We start from the raw sequence: 22,223 nt of genomic DNA, 5'->3' as shown, positions 1-22,223 counted from the left end.
AAGCATGACAAAGACGAGGAACTTTATGAATCAAATCTGTCTTGAGTGAAATTTGCTCTAAGTTACACAGACACAGGGTGGCAGGGCGGGAGATACGGGGTTGTGCTTCTGGTGGCAATTCAGTTGGTTTCATTTTGCCAGGCGAATTCATTCATTATGAAAAAGCATCTGAGGGAATTCAAGACACAACTTTGAGTCTGATGAGATGGAAAAAGGCCTCTCTCACTAAGCTCACTTTGCTTTATGTAAATCCTTTCGAAATAAGACTAGTGTAGGTTTTGTCATGCAGAGTTTTAGGTAGTATTAGATAGTTTGAGATAGTATTTTATGAGTTGTTTTTTTTTTTTTTTTCTTTACTCGTTAGGGCGTATTGAATTGTACAAACTAATGATCAATGTAAAAAACATGCAAATACAATAACAAGCAGAATAAAGTAGGGTTTCCATACTTCTTTTAGACAAAATGTTCAGAGTCTCATGGAAAATATTGCTAGGAACATATAGGATTTTAAATTAAAAGAACATTAGGCATAAAATACTTAAAATATTGTTCCATTTAACGTATTTATTGTCTGATGTGTTTTTTTGTGTTTGGAAAGTGGAAGTAGACACAGCGTGGTTCCTGCATGTGACTGCTGCATGTTAGATGAACAGTTTGTTCTGTTTTTGTTGGTGGCATTAAATGTGGGGGTGATTTATTTCAAGCGGTGTTTCTCATGTTTGGCAGAATCTGATCTGTGTTGTGCAGACAGTTCACCGCAACTTCCCTTAATGTAGACTACCCTGGTTTCACTCGAATCTCTGTGGGAGGATTGTTAAGGTTGTTGGTTACTGCTGATTAAAAAAAAAAAAATGTGTTTGACAATCTGTGTTTAATCAGCACTCATAGGTATGAAAGCATAGGGCTGCAAAGATATTGCTTGCAGCATGTGAAGAAGACATAAAAATGACAGAAACAGAGCGAAGTTATAATTTTCAGAGTGACAACAGTTGATGGAGGAAACTCACAGATGGGTGTTGCAACCGATAAAGAAAATGTCTGAGATAACTGTCACTGCATCAAGCCACCAACAGCTGCGCTCTATCACAAAACGTTTCCTGTCAAGCAGCACATGAGCAAAGACAGTTAAACAACACAGTTCTCGCCTCAGGTTCAAAAGCAAGTCTTACTTAAACACTTTACTAGGGTATGTTTTGTGTTTATGTAAATGTATAAGCCACTACGTTTGCCAAGGTTGCAAGGTTTTAAGATATCGTATTCACAGTAAACATCATCCCTACATCTACGGTTGTCAAAGCCACATTATAAGTTTTTTGTACTTTCCTGTAAGTGCACCATTATTAAGAAATGAAAGCAAAACAAGGCAATACAAAATTAGTTCGAGACACAAAAGTGGGACAACATCGAGGTCAAGTAGGTGAATCAAATGTATCAAGATGAATTGAAGGTTACACAATGAAAAGAAAATGTGTTGAAACAATGACAAAAATAGCAAACTAACCTGTTGAAATATGTTTTCTGACTAAACAACATTTCAGGCTTAATCTCCAGAGGCTGGTTTTTAGCCAGGGTAGCGGCATGGCTCTAAAGATGGCTCTGTAAAGCACTTTATGACTCAGACCAAGTGTGAGACACATTTACCATTGTCTTAAGCTGAGAGAGTCAGAGTATATTAGTCCACTCGAGATGTATGAAAGCATTTATGAAAGTGTCCAGATGTTTTCCAGAGATTAACACTCCACAGGTTTGCCAACTGTTTTGAGCCTTCCCCCAGGCCTGAGGATATTATTATAAACAACACCAGATTTCAGCTTGACCATGTAACAAATTGGACCAAGTTGACTGAAGATATGGGAGTTCAAGCATTCTCCATCACTTATGAGGATCAGAAACATGCATGATGTTTACTGTGTGGCAACCAGTAATGGACATCACTTCCATTACTGAATGAATAAATCTTTTATTTTTCAAACAACGAGTGAAGGGCGCCAGTTTTGGATTAAAAACCACAAAACAAAACTCTATAGTGGCTTTAATACACTACAGAGGTTAATTTGATATACTGTGTATGTAGGGCCCATACCAAAGGAGATATGACATTGTAAAGCAATTAATAAAAAGGGTCCACAATGATAATAATAAAAAATAAGGCAATGACATTTTTCGAGAATCCAAGTAATGAAGGACGACGGATGCTTTTTGTATCAAGAGAGGTGCCGTGATCAGAGCTTTAAGAAGGTTTAAAAACAAATTATCAGAAAAAAAAAAACAGAACTTGATCCGCAGCAGTTTCATCCTAAAAACTTGGAAAGTTCAGATCAGTGTAATACTGCTTATGTCACTGGAACTGAAGTAAGACAGGGGAAACAAAACAGAGGAACTACACCTGACACATTTATAGATTTAATAAAAAGTAAATATGAGAAAACTTATGTTTAAGGATTGATTATGTTCCTCTGGATTTTTGAAAAGGCCAGGAGAATTTCCAGACTGCAGGTGAAAGTTTTAGTTTTTTCAAAACCTCCTGTCAACATATAAACAGGAAATGAATAAGTCATTTTTAGCTTGTCTGTGACAAAGAGCTGGCATTAAGTCCTCGGTGACTATAAGCTAAAATGGAAACAGTGGGGTGGCTTAGTGGTCTGAGACAGCTGCTATGGAACCACAGGTCCCTGGTCTGGTTCTGGTGGGTGACACTTGTTACATGGCACCTCACTTTCTGTTTCCCCCTCTACTTCCTGTCTGCCTCCACTGACTAAGGTCAAATATGTCCTTATATGACAACACTAAGTCAAGAGTGTCTCCCACAGAGTGAGTGGGCTAAGCTAACTGGTTGTTGGCTCTAGATTAGACTAGAAGTACATGACATAAGCGTGATATCAATCTTATCATCTCATCATCTGATTCTCAGCAAGAAAACAAATAAGCATGTTTCCCAAAATAAAAAACATTGATATTTTGCTTTTGGTTAGTTAAAGGTAGAGTAGAATTTCTTTCCCAGTCCAACCATGCAGTCTCCGACACTGGAAAGCCTTTCCAATGTTAATGCGGCTGTTCGCCATTGCCTGATCATAGCGCTTCTTTTTTCATTTTTGTTGTTCTGACCTTCTCTTCTACATTCTGCCATCACGCCCCCACTGATAGAAATTTCATCCATGCGTTTGCCTTCCCCTCCGGTCTCTGCACCGGTGTCTCATCTGCAATCTCCCCCAGTCAAGCAGCAACAGAAAGGTAGAATCATTTAATTGGCACTATCTGTTAGCATGTGCCAGATATAGCACCTCTCGCTCCCTTTGCCGCCTTTTGTGCATCTCCCCTCTTCTCTGTTTCTTTTCCTTGTCTTGTGCACAAGCACTGACCCCCCCACCCCTTGTTGCTGATATACTGGGATGGCTGAAACAACTCGAGCTTCTAGTTCACTAATCTTGAAACATTGGTTTCTAGCATTGGTTCTAAAGGCAGACTAGAACAGAGACCAAAGCATTTGCTTATCTGCTGTTGAATTTTCCACTGCCCTATTTGCATCTCGAGACTTTAAGCCAAACAAGTAATGATGCAGGTTTGAGCACAGTACAGACATACAGCTGTAGCTGCAGTGCGTGTATGTTTGCGTCATCCCTAACTTCCTCTTTTTCTGTGGTTAGTGCAGAATGATGTTGTGACGCTACTCACCAAACTCATTTCAGACTTCTGCTTTACATATATAAGTTAGCGCTGAGCGGGTTCCTCACACACACTGACAGTTGGCCTTAACACAACTCTCTGAGAGCGGCTCAGCACACAGTCTCACATGTACAAAGCACTGTTGCCATGCCAAGTCTAGTCGCATCACCACCAAGGGAGCTGCAGCACCTCAACATGGACACTGAGAATAAGAAGAGGGGGAAATACAGGTAAATATTTTATTTGAACCAATGCATGATACGTCCTACAGTATTTCATGTTGTTGCTGATCAATCTTTTACTTTAACATGTCAGTAAAATAAATGTTTGTTTGGTTAACCAGAGGAGGAAACCTGAAGTCTCGGCTGCAGTGTAGATCGTCTCAAGCTGCCAACACTGAGGGGTAAGTGAAGACAACCTCGGCACTGGAAACTAAACATCCAAACTGTTGATATACTTGTTTCATGTATAAGTGACAGAACACCCTAATTTTGCAGGCTTTGTTTTGAAGAGATGTCGCAGTGGTCACACTCACTAGAGGGACTTCTATCATCCAAATGTAAGTTAATGAATACAGTCTCAAAGTCAAGTTTCATAGTTGTTATCCGTTGGTTATCCGTTTCTCAACACTGGCTAACTGCTGCTCATTTGTCCTACCTGTTAAGATGGCATGCAGATATTCCAGGCCTTCTTGAAGTCAGAGTTCAGTGATGAAAACATTGAGTTTTGGTTGGTGTGTGAGGACTATAAGAAGATCAAGTCCTCCTTCAGGATGTCATCCAGGGCCAAAAAGATCTACAAACGCTACATTCAAGTTGAGGCCCCGAGAGAGGTAAACAAGGAGGTTTTTATAACGCAGACAGATTCACAGCTGTTACTGTTACAATACTGCTAATAGTTAAGTATTCATCGGTCCTCATCGTGTGTCCTTTTGCTTCCAGATCAACATTGATCACAAGACCAGGGATGTGATCAGGCGAAACATTAAAGCGCCCACCACTGTGTGTTTCGACGAAGCCCAGAGGATTGTCTTCGGGCTGATGGAGAGGGACTCTTATCCACGTTTCCTCAGGTCCGACAAGTACCGGGCTCTAATGGACACCACATCAGAATCAGTGAAGATGTAAAGAAAATAGACACTGTGGACATTGTATTTGTAGAAGCTGAACTGTGAAGCTGAGCCCAATGCTGGACTACCTGAGAGCAGCTGTGGTTTGTGTTTGCTTGTATTGGGACAACCGCTGGTGATTCTAACTAAAAGCATCCAAAACATGTTGGCTAATGTTCAACACATTCATGCCTTCCTTTTCAGTTGGAGAAGTCATGTTTTGGGGTTGTACCTGTTGTGGTCCTCTAAAGTAAAGGACTTCCCAGAGATGAAGCGATTATGTAATGAAAATGCTGGGGACTTTCTGTGAGAGACGCCAGGAAGTGTATGTGGTGCACACAACACCTTCCACCCATGATTCATGTGCATGAGCTGGTATCTACATTTGCACATCATCTTATTTTAAGTTAACTGAGATCTCACTAAAGCAATAGATAAGTAGATTGCATCTAGATTGTTTTTTGTTTGTTTATCACAGTCTGACATCAGTGCTGTCACACTGAGATGTTACAACTATCATAATGTGTTATAAGCTATATGTTGAAAATATATTCCACAGTGTGTCAAAACATTGTGAATATGAATATTAAGATGGATTTGTACATATTTAATAAAAAAAACATTACATTTGAATTGTGTAACACAAATCATTTTAAATGAAGAGTGCCGCATGACTAAAGTCAGGATCAGAGAGACAGACAAACCAGGTCTAGTTTCCACGAACCTTTAGATTAACATCACTTTAACTTTCCACGAAGCAACTAAGTCACCATCACATTCATTCATTTTTTTTCATTCATTCATCAACTTACTCACAGTTACAATATTTACTGTCTGGTAGTTTTTATGAGTTTAGAAATGTGTACAGACGTGTACCAGGATAACTTAGTCATGTCGATCTGAATCTTTACTGAAAGTAACAGTTGGATATCTTAGTCATTTTCTCAATGAGAGTGAGATGAGAAGATTGACAGCACTCCTTAGTCTGTACTGTAAATATGAAGCTACAACCTGCAGTCGCTTAGCTTAGCTTAGCTTAGCTTAGCTTAGCTTAGCGTTGCAAAAAGAGCAGAAACTGGCTAGCTGGTTGTCCAACCAGCTAGCCTGGCTCCACCTACAGGCTCCTCTAAAGTTCACTATTTAACACTTTATGTCACTTTTTTTTTTTCTTTTAAAAAAAATCTGTACAAGCACAGAATATTCTTGGCTAGCTGTTTTCCCTCTTTCCAATCTTGATGCTAAGCTAGGCTAACCAGCTGCTGGCATAGAAACATGAGACTGTTACAAAAGTGAATCTTCTCATCTAACTCTTGCTTCTGTTCGAAACTATTGTGTGTACTTTATGTTTTGTTTGGATCACCTACTTTCGGCTCCTCACTGAAACTAGCGTATGATGTTTACACAGAGTGAAGCACTCAAACTCAAAAATGTTTTTATGGCTGTGGAATTCAGCCAAACCAAGACTTTTAAAATGTCTTGTACATCATTTTATGTCAGCCTGGCATATCTGGTAACTTTGGTTACCACTAGAATATAAAATGATATATAAAAATCTCTCAGCCTGCACTGCAGTTGTTTGTAATTAGGATCAGTTTTCAACTTGTAGGACTATAGAGCTAATGACAATGTGGTGATTTGTGTGTATTTTACAGACACTCTTTGAAATAGTTAAGTATGGGCAACATGAATAACACAGGCTGTCACATAGTGCTCCCACCTACGCTGCTGTTCTTACATCAGCCTTTCATGTGTCATTGGCCTTTCATGCTTATGAATGTATTTCGAGGTCTTACTGTCATTCTACAATTCATTCAGCCTTTATTGTACCGTTCAGTCTTTCATTTAATAGCAACTAGATCTCACCCTCATAAATTGTTCTTAATAGAAGAACAAAACTGAAACTCCATCTGTCACAAAAAACAAAAAAGGAAGTTTATGTGTGGGAAACAATCAGGTATCACTCTGCTAAAGGTTACAGAAATTAGGAAGAAGCATTAAGGCCCAACTGCTCTACCACATCCTCTTTTAATTTCACTTGTGCATCCATGTGTTTGCACAAGCACACACACACACAGAGGCAGGCGCGCATACACAACTAATAATGCTTCTGAATTACCTTTTGTGCTTTCAGATGGTAATAGACAACAAATTGTCAGTGTAAAGGCACCAAAGTAATTTCATATTTTTGCCAAAAGAGCTTTCAGTGGGATGAGAACGTCCTTCTTATTTCTCACACAGGTCATCAGCAGATATTTTTCCTCAGATGCAGCTGAAATGTAAAACTGACACAGAAGGACCACTGCCTGACTAGTCATCATTTCCCTATTTACACTGTTCTGTTTATTAGTAACGAGATTATCCTTTTATAGATTAGTCATATGACCATGAAAAGCTATAAAAACCAAAAAAAATGAGGTCACACAGTAGACAGGATGTTAGAGTTGTCATGCAATGTGTGACATATCTACAATTCTCTGACATAAACCCTTGAGGGTATCCACTATACACTACATATATTACTCAACCATTGAGACGAAAATTCAGTTTTGAAAGCCATAGGTTCAGCTGCCGCGGGTGTCATGAGACAGAAGTCATCCTTGTGGAACCACATGGGCTGTATACAGGAGGTCACTGGATTACTGTGTGATGTTGTTTGACCAGTTCAACAAAGGAGGCTTTGTTCCAGGTCTGTTTCAGAGCCAGGTGAAAAATGTTCCAGTGAGGAAATTTTCCACCAGATAAAAATCAGTTTCAGTCAAACATGAGGTTGAAGAAAATTCCATCAGTGGTATGAAAGATCAGATCACAATACATTTTAAAAAAAGAATTTGTCTTGACCATTTTAAGACATCAGGACTTTTTTTTATCACAACATTCATCTGGAGGAACAAACAAAAGGTCAACTGATGTCACAGAGTTTCATATAGCACAGCAGCACACACTGAGAAAAACTGAGTCAACAGCCATGCAAGCACTGGTGAACTGTACTTAGACATATTGGTGGTTCAAGCTAAATGCTAATATCAGCATCATGCTAATATGCTCACAATAACAAAGCTAACAGGTTAATGTATAATGTTTACCATGTTCACCATCATGTTAACCTGCTAACATCTGTGAGTTAGCACTTAACACAAAGTACAGCTGAAGGGTTAAGGGATTACCAAGGCTGTTAGAATTCTTCCTGAGGGGGATACAAATTAAATGACAACCCATACAATAGTTTTTGAGACATTTCACTAAAAAACACAAATGTGAAACTTGTGGTGGCACCAGAGGAAAAGTCAGGGGATCACCAATGTCATTAGCATTCATCCTCTGGGAACCATGAATGAATTTCATAGTTATCCACCCAGCAGCTGGATGTCTGGACCATAATGGTGAACCGATCAACATTGACCTCACTAGAGCCGTGCTGTCAACGGTTTAAAAAAAAAGAAAAAAAAAGAAAAATAAGGGGGCGGACTACATATAACAAACTTCAATGTGTTTCGACTTTAGATGGTAGGTAAGTTCAGAAGTTTAACCTCATCTGTGAACAGGTTTCCCAAAACATTAAATATATCAAATATATTTATCAATGCTTGGTAAAAAAAAAATTGTTGATACTGAAACTTTCTTTACTGATTTACTTACTGATTCAGTGTCTTTAGTCACAAAGTAAAACCCTGTATCATGGATAGGATTATGTCTCAAATCAAATCTCTCCTAGCATGCATCATGTTATCATATTAAACTCAATGATACATCCACCTGCTAAACGCCAAACCATCACGCTGCCCTGACGGGAATGCAAATGAAATGTTGTAAAGTTTTTTACCCTTTTTGGCTGCCAGAGCTGTATTATGTAAACCTAACATGGTAAAAGTATAACCAAATGACCATAATCTTCAAAGCCTGGCATGCAAATCGAGACTCTATATTTATACCTACAGTATACAGGGGTTTTATAACTTCTTATTTCATTAAACAGTTTTATATGATGCAAAACCTTCCTGACTTATTTGTGAGAGCTGTGCAGAAAAGCTACGGAAACTTACAGTGATGAGGGCGATGATGCTGACCAAAGTTTTATTTATACATCAAACAGTAACAGGTTTGTAGCATATTCTGGTCTCATGGCCTAAAAACCAGTGTGATTACAGTGGTTTTATGTAGATGACTGTGTAACACTTGTGTGAAAGCAGACCTAGATATTCTGATTTGTGTCACTGTTCAGCCTGGGTTCACACTACTTCCTCAGCAATGACCTCAATAATGCACAACAAAAACAACAACCATATTTAGTCATGTCCTCAGTTTTTAGGTCAAATTTATAAGTGGCTGAGCTAATTTAATTTTTGCTTCTTTCATGTATTTTTATTGAAACCAGGAAGAATTTAGAAGCAAGATTTTGTCTGTAACTAGTTTAAAATAAAATATGACAATTTTGCAAGCCCATATTTTCACTTTTTTGCTTTTATATTAAATACATGATTCAACTACCTCTTAATTTCGTTTTTACTGGTCTAAGAGAGCCATCTAAGAATGTGATAAACAACTATTAAGCTTTTTCCTTACAGTGGCTTATTATTTAATGTAGAAGTATGATCAGTCAATTATGAGAGGATTTCTAATAATCTTGACATAATATATCATGATTATGAAATTATGTGATAAGTCATTATTATTAGATAATGCAATGTTTCTCAAATAGAGCTCATCATCTCATAACTGAGTCACATGATTCTCAGCTAATGAGTCATAACTGTGAGAAAAATACAAATAAAAACTGTCTGTTTGTTAAGTGGCAGTAACGGGTTTCCATACCAACTCAAAATTAAAACAACTGTTTTTGTCTCGTGAATTGTAGGTTAATTTTTGTTTATGACCCTCTAAAAATTCATATTCATATTAAACAAGAATGAAAATAACTCTTAAATAAAACTTTAGTGACAATTTGTATACCAGTGAAACAAGGGGTCATAAGTAGACATTGTTTTGATTTTGTTTTGAGGTGTCACAATGCAAAAATGTTGGGGACTATAGTGATATCTTTACAAGTGCATATACTACTGATATTTCACACACTCGTCACAAGTAGGCTATGTATAATAAATTGTTGACTGGATAGGATAGGAGATTACACTGACCGTTCAGGCAGCCATGTTGTTAATCCAACAGATTATATAATGAAGGTCTATGTGCTGTTAATGGCGTTGTTTTAGGTACAGTATACCATATCTATATGGAAAGCATGCTTTTTCTTGTTCTCAAAGTTCAGGTCATAAAAACTTTACAACACACTTTTGAATGTGTATGAGGCTGCAGATTTTCACTCTCACAGCTACTTCCTGTTAAACACAGTCCGGTCTGGTCCTGCAAACCACATGCTAATTCATGAGCGTCATGTCCTTGTTTCATGTGCAAGTTCAGTCTTGTCTGTACTAGTTTTTGTTTGGTTTGTGTGGCCTTTGCAGTATCTCATTCACAATGACATTCTGTTTAACAGTTCATGCTCACATTCCCTTTACTGCAGAACACATACATCATTCACTGATTGCCCTTTATTTTTAACTGTGAGAGACTATTAACAGAACAATCATTACATGTGCAGATTTTTAATTGTACCAATGACTGGTTAAACAAAGTGGAAAGTTAGCTTGAATATCTTTTTGGAAAAAGAGACAAAAAAGTAATTGTAACTTTCAGATTTTTACAAAGAGCTGTAACTCTCATTACTTAACAGTGAAAGTTGCAGTTTCTCAGTTTTCTGAACTTGTGACCTGAATATTTTTAGCCATGCTAGTGGCGCGGGGCTGCATGCTAGTGGTGTGGCTGTGGGGCTGACAATGTTGGTCTTTTAGACTAGTTCTTCACTTTGGTCCAGAATGAAATATCTTGCAACTGCTGAACAGCTACCATGAAATTTTGTAGAGGCATTCATGGTGCCCAGACAATGTATCCCACTGACTTTGGTGATCCCCTGACTTCTCCTCTAGTGCCACCAGCAGATTGAGATTTGTGGTCTGCAGTGAAATGTACCATCAACTGTTGCATGGATTGCAACAAAATTTGATCAGTCATTTACCTATTCAGAATAAAGTATAATAACTTTGGGGATCCAAATTTCATTTAGCTCCATCATCAGGTCAAAATTTTATTTTTTTTAATATATTGGTTTGTTTTTTAATCAAATACCTGCAAACGAATAACATACTGTAGTTTGCATTAAGAGCTAATTAACAAATGTTAGCATGCTAGCGTGCTAAACTGAAATGACACATGTAATACCTAAAATAAGTAAACACACAAACATATAAAATGGAGAAAAGAAGCAGTTGGATTTAGCTCTCAAGAGTGTGCGAATTTGAACCCCTTATATAATATATACTTCTTTTTTCTGTATAGTGAAATCTTAATTATAAGACCTAAGATTATGTGTGTACAGGGTCTGTTCTTCTAATCTTATTTCATCCAAATTCAGATAAATTAACTGAATTCACAATCCTGTGCATTGAATCATCTCCATTTTAAACTTCATTAATAATCTCCTTCCATTTCTGGTGCGGTTAGTTTCAGCCCATTTTTGGTTATCTGCTTAAGTGCTGCTTCTCTTCAAATTCTAAAGAGGTTCTTGTCAGATTGGTGAGAAAGTAACTGAGTTGCTTTACTTCATAGTTATTACTCTGGCCCCAAAGACAGCACGCAGTGAAATAAAATGTTGATCATTCGCCTTATCTCAGTCCCATGTTAATACTAGCAACAGCTAAGTTAAAGATTTTCTTAAGTAATGCTTGCAAACAAAATATTAAAACAGAAAAACAAACAAAAGACTACTATATGGAAATATATTGTACCTGTAATTTATATGGTCAAAGAAATTGAAGGTTGGACCTTTAAACCACTGTAACAAATATCGACTTGAATTCACCCAAAGTTTCTAAGACTGATACTGAATTGCCCCTTTCAGAAAACAATTTCCACTTTATTAGAACTTGTGATGTAAAACCAGTCAGCAGTTTTGATATTGTGATGTGTTTTATGATCCTAATAACAAATGAATATAAATTCTGTACAGAGACATTTCACTTTTTTGTCAGGGAAAACCCAATTAAAATGCTGTTAATTTCATGTAACATCATGAAATCAACAGAATCTATAAGAATCTAAAAAAAAAAAAAAGAAATACAACTGTGAGAGAGAAAGATAAAGGGAGCGGCAAAGAAAAAGCAAAAGTGCTTAAAGAAACTCATGACCACTTGACCTGTGACTAAGAATAGCACAGACTTGAATGGTGAGCTAAATGACGTAGATACTGGAAGACTATCAACAGTCTAATACATTTAACTGTGGAAAATCTGATGGGGGTTGAGATACACAGCAAAGTCCTGTTCTATAAATGAACATTAAGGAAGAGCACAAGGTTTGACGCACTTTGAGTATTCATGTGGTTCCCTCTAATTATGCAACAATACGTCTGCATGTCAACAGAGGTTAAAGAAAGCAAGACACAAGGGCGAAGAAAGTGCTGTGAGCTGGGAGAAACAGTGGTGTCTTGACATCAGAGTCAGATTCCACTCTGTTTTTGACCCGCATCAGTGAGAAGAGCCAGTCAGGATGAAACTGTGTAGTTGGAAATCTGAGTGATACCTAAGGAAAAATTCTTCTGAGGTTTCAGCGGTATCATGCATACTGAGAGATACTGTCAAATTATAATTCACCGAGGAGGTAGTGCACTTCAAATTCAACAATGAACAGGCTCTCTAGGACATCTCTGGACCTCCAGGACACAAACAGAATGTAAGTACAATATGTTTCATTTGTAATGAGGCTTATTTTGAATGTTTTTTGTTTTACACACCTGGGACAGTAGCACTTATATATTCCTATCGTTTTCCTCTCTTGTAGACATAATGCATGGAAATCAAGAATACAAGAATACTTCATCCAGAGCCCATTACCATGGAGGAAAATCAACAGGTAGATTTTAATTTGATCATACTGCATATTAATATTGAATTTTCTAATATTTTCTTTAAAATGTGAATGAGACCAAAAACCTTCTCTTTCTTCCATTAACAGACGGAAAACAAATGAAGCAAGCCTACTGGGAGAATCTCTTGAGATGCTCCTTTCCCAGAAATGTAATTTTTCATCTGCTTTCAAGCAATACAAAACTAATATCATGGATGGTTACTTTTTTCTGTATAATGAAGTTATGTTCTCTTGTTTTACAGGTGGACAAATAGCGTTTCGGGACTTTCTGAAGTCAGAGTTCTGTGAGGAAAACCTGGACTTCTGGCTGGCCTGTCAAGAGTTCCAAGCCTTTGACAGTCCAGAGGAACTAACAAGGAGAGCAGCAAGGATTTATGAAGAGTTCATCAGGGCTGAGTCTCCCAGACAGGTAAAAATACACTCTGCTGGAGGACTGAACCATAAGGGTATGGTTAAGAAATATAGTGCAGCAGAATGTGCTCAAACCTAAATATAGGCATGGCATAAGAAAAACACAATTTAGTTTGCTCTTGAATATTCTATGTGTTTATTGCAAGAGTGAGAACAGACACAATTCTGTAGAAAAATGCTCATGAAGGTAAAGGCCAGAAAAGGCTTGTATCATGTACTGCACTGAAACCGATGTTTTAAATAGTTACTTTCTGACTGCTGCAGATAATGTGCAGTGTGTAGCGCACATTAAAAGTCTAAATTGTAATTGCATATTTAAGTATGTATTACTCTACTTATCTTTTCAGATAAATGTAGATTTTTATACAAGAGAGATCATCAGTCAGAGTCTCCAGCAACCAAGTCCATCGTGTTTTGTTGTGGCACAGAAGAAAATCTACAGCCTGATGGCGAACGGCTCCTTCCCACGCTTCATCCAGTCTGACCAATACAAAGTCCTATTTGATGCAGCCTCTAAACAGAAAGGCCTTAGGAAGCACTGGAAGACCAGACACCAAGCAGACACTTCCCCTTCCCTTAAAATGTCACCTCAATAACATAATGTCTGGCAAGACTGAAAGGTGCGCCAATGCAATGGTCATAACATGCTGCAGGCAGTGACATCTGGTGCACAGTCAACACTGGCCATCACCAAAAGTAAAACCGTGAATTTTAATTGTGATATTTTGAGTGTAAACTTTTTGCACATGACTGCAGGACTGTTGTGTATTTTGTGAGTGTGAACTTGAACAATGTTCATAAAAAAAATGTATATGATTTTGACATGTATGCATCATGAGCACTGTAATAAATTGCTCAACTGACTTAACAAGTCACATGGAAAGACTGTACCTTAATGGGTGTGATAAAATTGCATCATGTGTTTGTACAGTTGGTGTGCTACTGCCACCCAGTGGTGACTTGGAAAACTTACAAACAAAATAAATCATGAGTGACTGGTCTCAATATTTGCAAGAAAAAAATAGCTTATACAGGTTGTGTGTAATAATGAGAAAAAAGAAAGATACTATGAAGATGTAACCAAGAGTAACTCTTAATGAATGGAAGTTGTGTCCCAACTGAACATGTATATTATATGTCCTCAGCAAATCCCACAAATAAACAAGTTGTTTCTATTATTATTTTAAAGGCGTTTCAGCCCATTTGAAATCCCATTTCTAAAATAATCAACAGTAAATGTAATTAAAATCTGTTTACAGACAGTTATGATAGTGGTGGAAAGCGAAATGAAATATGGACTGTGCAATGGAGAAAGTAGTGAGGTGTATGAAATACATGAAGATGACAAATGCAAGATGTGACATGTACAACCAATAATTAAACTGTGTAACAGCAGAGGTGGAAGGCAAAGTACAAAGTAAAGTATAGGTACATGAAGCTGGTGATCTTCTCAGCTCAGTTTATGGTGCTCCGCAACCTCTGAATGTCCTGTTTGGTTGCTGCACTGAAGCGGACAGTGGTGTGATTTGAGGATGGACTCGATGGCAGTATTGAACTGGATCAAGGAATGGATGTGTAATGGAGGGGAAAGGGGAGTCTAGGTTTAGCCTTTGTCTGTGAACTTGTTCAGGTCACCTGCCAGTTGATTGTCATCTATGGAGATAATTTATGATGATGTCTTGCAGGCCTTTCCAAACTGACAATGAGTCATGGGCCTTCATCTCCTCAGCATACCTCTCTTTGGCTGCTCTAATTATTCTCTTCAGCTTACAAGGAGAGTGAGGAGGTAGAAGGGGAAGTAATGATGTGTGTAACCGACCACCAGGTGATTTGGGTGTCATGGGGAGTCAGTGAATGGACATTTCACTAATTCTATCAGATATTTTGATGGGTGGCGATGCAATGTACAATTACTCTTGTGTAGGACTCAGCTTATGAGTGAAGTGAGTGGTCAAAAGTAACGCAACCCTTATTTCTCGGTCGGTAGCGTTCTCCAGTCTCTCTGGGCTGTGGTTGACAAGTGGGCTACAACACGGCAGGACAGCTGACTCAACTTTATTCTGCTCTCTTAGCAATACATGTGAATCCAATAGACTTTAACATTCACACCTGTCCCTCTGCAAACAGAGGGGGGTTGTAAATTACCAATTTAAATATTACACCTATTGCACCACTTAATATACACACAAATTAATATGGTAATCTTATAATTAAAAGCATCCAAATGTGTACAATAATTAAGGCCACAGTAAAATCAATGCTTTATTAGCCTGAGAAAGAGAGAGACACTGAGACAGACGGAGGGAGAGAGGAAGAGAGGAAGAGATAGACAGGGGGAGAGGGAGAGGGAGAGGGAGAGATAGACAGGGGGAGAGGGAGACGTGGTCGTGGTCGTGTATGTGATGGTACTCTGTATCCCAGCATCCATCGCGGCACCGCCCCTGGTTAGCTCACTGACTGTCAGAGGGGAGGCCTTTCTGCGTCTAGCCACATCAAAAACTTGAACACCGTGCGCATATTTTGTGGTAAGTTCGTGGATATGTCTTATAATTGCATACCGAAACGTTTTCATTAGCAACACTGCATGTTAGCAGTTAAACCGACACTGTTTCGATAAGGTTTATCGGTGCTCAGGAGCCAGCTGCCCATCCCAAGCGAGCGGCATCAAGCCGCCTAACGCAGCTTTTCGGTGCCCGGTTGGGAAAAAGCTCTGATGTGGTACCTCATAGTTTGTGGTTGGAGGAGACCGGGAGGCTAACATCACTATGCCGCTGCAGCTAAAGAAACCTTAGGAATAGTCTGGATTTTTTTTGCTACTTACTTGGCTATATAACTGTTAAACATGAATATAACATTGTTAAAATCGGCAAAGGCAGCGGGCTAACGTTAAATAACTTCGTATTGCCCCCTCACTGCCCTCCTTTGCTAGCTTAACTAACTTAGCAACATGAACTGGTAGTTAGCAGCTGAGATTTTTGCTGTATCTAGCTTAAACATTATGTGTGGTACCATCTTCTATAAACAGCTCAGTGTGGCTTGTGTCCGTCTTATGTGTATCATCATGTCCTGTAATCGGCTTTAAGCTATTTATGTCAGTGCACAGAGGCAGTGAGTAAGTAATGTTGCTGATGAAGTCAACGTTATGTTGTGTTCATGGAGACACTGTGGTTTTCCTGGAGCTCAATCTTGTGGCACTAACGTTATTTTCCATGCGGCTCAATCCTATCCCACGGCAGCACTATGAAGAGGCTCATTAACTTCAGTGTATTTGATCAGTGACAGCTTGACCTTATATGTGGCAAAGTTAGAAAGGGTTCCTTAACCCAGTATCAACCAGCGAATGTAAAAGTGAGTAAAACTCCCCTTCACCATTTTCTGTTTCAGGCCTTGTCTAGTGTTACAATGGAGCCATCGGGAAGTACTACAATAGCTGCATCAAGCAAACACACCCTGAACTCAACAGGTGGTGGTGGTTGTCCATGGGAGGTCAGCGATAAGACCAGACTGTGCCGCTTCCTCTGCTATGGCTCGGAGGGAGACATATACACGGCCAGGGATGAGGGTCGTGTCAGCATGGAGAGTGCCGGAGCCCTCCTCGTCCTGCTGCAAGAGGGCCGGGGTCCTGAGGTGGTGGAGGAGATAAAAAGGTTCACTCAGGATGGGAGAGCTGTCAGACTCGGCCCCTCTTTCTTCGCCTTGGCTTTGTGCTCTCAGCACTCTGAGCTGAAGACAAGACAGGCGGCATTCAAAGCACTAAAGGAAGTTTGTCGGCACCCTGCCCATCTGTTTTCCCTCATCCAGTACAAGAAGGAATTGAAAGAGGGCATGAAGTGTGGGATTTGGGGACGTGCCCTGAGGAAAGCAGTGTCCGACTGGTATAATGAGCAAGATGCCATGAGTCTGGCTGCGGCTGTGACCAAATGTAAACAGAGAGAGGGATGGTCGCACCAGGATCTGCTCAGGCTCTCTCATACCAAACCAACTAATGAAGGTGAGTTTACACAGGCCCACATTGTTCACTGCTGTTTACAGGGGACAGGCAAAATTATCCACCTTACATAATATCCCTGTTTAGTGTCTTTAAGTCACTGTTGGCCTCATGCCTAATGGCTACCATTGTCATATTTTCAGAAACTTTTTCCCTTTCTGCATTACATGCAACAATTGTGCAGTGTTTGTGACCTCTCCATCAGCAACATAGGCAGTGTCAACTGCAAATCAGAAAGCCAGTGAAGTTAAAAGCCAGTTAGCAATATGTGCAAGTCTTAATAAAGATATGAAAGTCACCATTTGACTGATTTCACCAAGTATTGAAAATGCTACAAAGGTATGCAAAGACGGAGGGGGAAATGCCTCGAAAGTCATGATGATCAAGAGAAAAACTCCAGTAGAAAAGGGAACAGACACATAGAAACTCACCAACACTGACAGAAAGAGACGCCTCAAGCTACGGCCTCAAAAATGGCCGTCAAGTTAAACTGTAAAAAAAAACAAAAAAAAAAAAAACATGATCTTTAGCAGCATCTTATTAACTGCATACATTTGCTCTATCTGTCCTGACCCTCTTCATTTGTAACCCTAACACTGTGTAAGATTTAAATTCTAACTCTACATCATGACTTAAATGAAAAAAGACTGTAATGTTCACACCTTTGTGTTTTCAGTTATTGCCTTGATCAGCAAATATGTAACAAAAGGATGGAAAGAAGTCCAGGTTGCTTACGCGGACAAAGAGAACTCCGAAGAGGTTATCAAAGTGCTCTCGTATCTTGAAGTGGTGGAGAAGGTCAAGCACAGTTGTGATGAAACAGAGGTCATCAATTTAATAGAAGAACACAAACTGGAGAGGGAACAGCTGCTTACAGACCACCTCAAGTCTAAACAGGTGAGTGTGTGTGTTTTTTAAAAATCACTTTTGTTATGAGATTTCAACCGGGGTATTATTCTCAGAGCTTCCTTTGTCAATGTATATGGTATTTGGAAACAGTTTTTTCTTATAAGTATAACTGCAAAATGTGCCATTCTGTCTACACTTTGAACCGTATTTCCCTGCAGTCTTTTCAAAGAAATAATGAATATTATGGGTGGAGACACATGTTTTGCATGAGCTGCACAAATAAATCCTAGTTATGGGAAAAACTGATTGGAAGTATATCATCTGGAATGGATCTGTTAGGAAATATGTGGTCATGTCTTTTTTTTTTCTACTGGAGGTATGGAGAGCACTGCTAAAGGAAATGCCTCTCCAATCAGTGCTGAGGATCTTGGGTAAGATGACGTCAAACAAAATTCTTGAACCAGGAGGCTCGGAAACACAAGCAGTATGTGACCGAATCCAGAGCGAGACGGCACTAGAGAATGTAGGAACTAAAGATATTTTTGATTAATTTACAGCTGTGTTTTTAATAAATCATGAGACAGTTTGAGTATTTGATGTTTGTCTTGAAATCTTCAGGCAAAGATCCACCCTTTCAGTTTACTCTTGGCTTCAGAAAACTACAAAAGAGGCCAAGGCTACCAGGGTAAAACAAAATGGGAACCAGACAGCAGCATCCTCAAAGCAATGGACTCTGCCTTTTATAAGAGTTTTATGGTAGGTTCTTTTGTTTCCACAGTTTCTCACAGAACATTGAAGAAGAGCATATTAGATAACACAAATAATCTCTCGCATTTCTGTCCTCAGAATGTGGAACCTGTGGGTAAACGCTTTGTAGTCGCAGTAGATGTGAGCACATCACTGAGCAGCGTCGTGCCGGGGACGTCAATCAGCACTGCTGTCGCTGCTGCGGCCATTACCATGGTAAGACGGTGCTAGAAGAACATAGCTACACAATGTGCGGGTTATTGTTATTGCAGTTGGAACAGCTGTGTCTGTAATCAGAGCTCGGACCAGCCCTTCTTTGGAGGAAGCCTGGGTCAAGGAATTGGTGTGTTGACATATTGTGGATTCCTGTGAAATTCCTTCCGCAGTGTGCTTATTGTAGTCCCCAGGCCCTGCAGGAGTTATTAGCTGAGGTGTGTGCCATCACAATGATGATTCTCAGAGTTGTTGAGAGAATTTTAATACAAGAGAATACTTGTAGCATTAGCAGTTGTTTTGTTTTGCTGCATGACGTGTGTGTATGTGAGAGAAATGGATTTCTGTGATAGAGATGTCATGCTTTTCTTTTGACCTTTGTGTCTGGTGCAGATATTTGCAAGGACAGAGGTGGACACACAAGTTCTGGCCTACTCTGAAGGAGCTTTGTTTCCATGCACTGTGTCTGCTGACATGAATCTCGCACAAGTAACAGTTGAACTGGTTAAGGTAAGGCGTGCCACAGCATCAGAGAGGAAGAAGTTTATCAGTTACTCATCAGGATTCCTTAGGAATACAAGCATTTTATGACTGTCAATAATTACACAATATTTATAAATCGGTTAATACATTTTTACAAGTCCAGTAGCAGATAAGGCGTTGTGTTCACATTGACTTCGCTGAACGTGTCTTGCTCTTGACCTCTGACCTTTCCACCATGTGCTCCAGATCCCGGGTGGGAGCACAGACTTCACCCTTCCCATCACATGGGCCACAGAAAATGGGAAAGCTATAGATGTGTTCATTATTCTGACCAACAACCCATTGTGGACGTTTACTGCCAGCCCAGCGGAGTCTCTACAGAAGCACAGACAAGTACATTTATTCAGTCACGTCTGCTTGGGGAGGGGGTTTTAATAGGCTGATCTCCTCTAAGATAAGGATTGTTTTTGAAAACAGGATTACGCAAACACCAGCTAAAATAAATTTGCAATTTGATGGGTACAGACTTAATCAGACAAATGGGATTAGGTTCTTTTTCACATTTATATCAAAGCTCATCTCCGGGTTTTAATTTCCAAAATGACATGGCATTTGACCAGTACACAGTTTATGTCATGTATTATTGTTATTCATGTTGTTATGTTTTCATCATTGACAGTTAACAAGTAAGGGCCAATTTTTAAGTAAATGTGAGCATACATACACATACTTTTTGCAAAAACAATTAAATAATAATTTAAAAAAAAACTAAAACATTTGTATGTGCCTTTTCTCTACAGATTTCAGGAGCCAATTCTAAGTTGGTGATGTGTGGGCTGACATCCATTGGACACACCATCGCAGACACAGAAGACAGGGGTTTACTGAGCATCTGCGGCTTCGACCTTGGAGCGTTGTGCGTCATTCGTAACCTAGCCCAGGATCTGATCTGATAAAGTATTGGGACTTTCTCTTGACATCATGTGGTTAGAGTATAAAAAGAAGGCACAAAGTGGACCAACGTTGGCTCACTTAGCATGTAGAGTGCCCTTAAACAGCACTAATCCAAAAGATGTTGACATTTACAATTCCAATTTCTCTTTTTGTATTATGTCACTTACAAGTCAACTGACAAAGTGTCCAGCGGGCTGGACAACACTATGGAAATGTTGTGTGCATATATTTTTTCTGAAATTTGAAAAGGAGGTGAAAAGACATGATACGTCACTGTACATCATGCTGTCAAGAGTTAAAGTGCAAATAGCACTCCATATGACAGTCTGTTTAGTGGTTTGATGGTTGTTAGTGAGACACTAACCCTTTTACTAATACAATCCACTCATTTATAGTGATATATGGACTGAACAAGAGGAAAAGTGTAAGAGTCAGAATGTTACTTAGTGCTTACTGCAACTGTAGTTTGATTTTAGGGGATTGACTAGTTTCTAGTATGTATCTATCTGGGATGATTTTAGCAGGTTTGATGTGATGGTAGAGGCGATTTAAATTTGAAAACCTGTCCCTCTCTTATGCAGCATTATTTTAAGTTATTAACAGATATTAAAGAGATGTATTGAAACCAAGCACCAAAAGTCAAAAGAATACTTTCAAGGTTTTCTGGCTATTCTGTAAAATTCTTTGATTTAATTGACCAGAGAAGATTTTTGTAATAGTAATATTAATGCCTAGAATTCTTTTTACGCAACTCTTGTTGTTTAAAAGTTTTTAATTGTTGTATTAACATTGGTTTTCCCTTGAGAAAATTTTTATTTTAAAACTGAGTTGTCTGCTCTGCTCTTGTTGAATTTATTCCATAAAAGAATACCCATAGTGCTCTTAAATATCATGATACAGTTTTTGGTGGGATTGTTTGGGTTGTGGGTTCTTGTATTTTCCTGTGTGAAACGATGCCAATGTTTGGGACTGTAAGTCAGTTTACTGAAAGTTGGAGAAATTGACTTTTTCTCATATTGTAGTCTGAATTCTATGCATCACAATTGGGATTTTACTGTATTATTGTGTCCAGGAAGGACAAATTATAGCTATTTAACAACTGTTTACCGAGACTGAATCTGCTAGCACATTAATGATCCTGTATTTTTGATGTAAGAATGTTCGTTATGCAAAGACTTACAGATAATTGCTACCTTCCTGGACTTAAAGGAATTGAATGTACTTTTGTAAAACATGTAACAGTAGAGATTTAAAGTATAATGCTTTATATTTCTTCAGACACAGAATTAACACACACTACTTACAGAGTTTTAGTGTTAGGGGCCAATTCATTTTGGGGAAATGCAAGCAAACAGCTATAGTGGTGCTTCTCATTTTAGTTAGTTTAAACAGTAATTGCTGTGAGTACTGACAGCATTCACTAAACTTGACACTTATTCATTGTAGTGCAATTCACTCTTTATGAAGAAAAATAAACTGACCATGTTACTGTGAAGGATTTTTGTCCACACATGCTGATACTGTCATTTTCAATGTTAAGACAATGTCCGCTGTCTTTTTGGCCAAAGGTCAAAATGCTACAAAGCTGAAATATTTGTGTAATATGATTATTGATACAACATTTGTAGTTGAAAGTCTGGCACAATAGATAGTTGTAATGAAGTTTGGTAGTTCACAGGTGGTCATAACCATGGTTAACCTTTTCCCATCCCATGGTGTGTTGTATCCATTTTCCTTAACAAATAAGTATTTGACTGTAGTAGCAATGTAAACCCCTAATAAACAGTTTGCTGCTCTTCAAATATTGCTGTTTCTCTTGGTGTTCTGTGA

The 22,223-nt window shown here is 38.8% G+C and overlaps 3 protein-coding genes across 3 annotated transcripts; all 3 read left to right on the top strand.

Moving 5' to 3' along the window:
- The first annotated feature begins 3,718 nt into the window (after positions 1-3,718).
- On the top strand, positions 3,719-5,404 carry LOC130178250 (regulator of G-protein signaling 13-like). Its single transcript, XM_056390319.1, has 5 exons — positions 3,719-3,893; positions 4,007-4,066; positions 4,161-4,222; positions 4,329-4,495; positions 4,605-5,404. Exons 1-5 carry the CDS (start codon positions 3,811-3,813, stop codon positions 4,788-4,790), a joined length of 558 nt encoding a protein of 185 aa, XP_056246294.1. The 5' UTR covers positions 3,719-3,810; the 3' UTR covers positions 4,791-5,404.
- Positions 5,405-11,738: 6,334 nt separating this feature from the next.
- LOC130179067 (regulator of G-protein signaling 21-like) lies at positions 11,739-14,340 on the top strand. The gene is made up of 5 exons (XM_056391800.1): positions 11,739-12,553; positions 12,662-12,733; positions 12,836-12,897; positions 12,991-13,157; positions 13,507-14,340. The coding sequence occupies exons 1-5, from the start codon at positions 12,504-12,506 to the stop codon at positions 13,753-13,755; spliced, it is 600 nt and encodes a 199-aa protein (XP_056247775.1). The 5' UTR covers positions 11,739-12,503; the 3' UTR covers positions 13,756-14,340.
- Positions 14,341-15,551: 1,211 nt separating this feature from the next.
- ro60 (Ro60, Y RNA binding protein) lies at positions 15,552-22,197 on the top strand. Its single transcript, XM_056390686.1, has 9 exons — positions 15,552-15,684; positions 16,544-17,150; positions 17,824-18,044; positions 18,373-18,519; positions 18,615-18,752; positions 18,843-18,959; positions 19,350-19,466; positions 19,686-19,832; positions 20,240-22,197. Exons 2-9 carry the CDS (start codon positions 16,562-16,564, stop codon positions 20,390-20,392), a joined length of 1,629 nt encoding a protein of 542 aa, XP_056246661.1. The 5' UTR covers positions 15,552-15,684; positions 16,544-16,561; the 3' UTR covers positions 20,393-22,197.
- The last annotated feature ends 26 nt before the right edge of the window (positions 22,198-22,223 follow it).

Source organism: Seriola aureovittata, chromosome 12, assembly GCF_021018895.1.
Source record: "Seriola aureovittata isolate HTS-2021-v1 ecotype China chromosome 12, ASM2101889v1, whole genome shotgun sequence".
Taxonomy (NCBI): domain Eukaryota; kingdom Metazoa; phylum Chordata; class Actinopteri; order Carangiformes; family Carangidae; genus Seriola; species Seriola aureovittata.
Note: the sequence above shows the minus strand (reverse complement) of the source record. Positions and strands in the feature narration are given on the sequence as shown.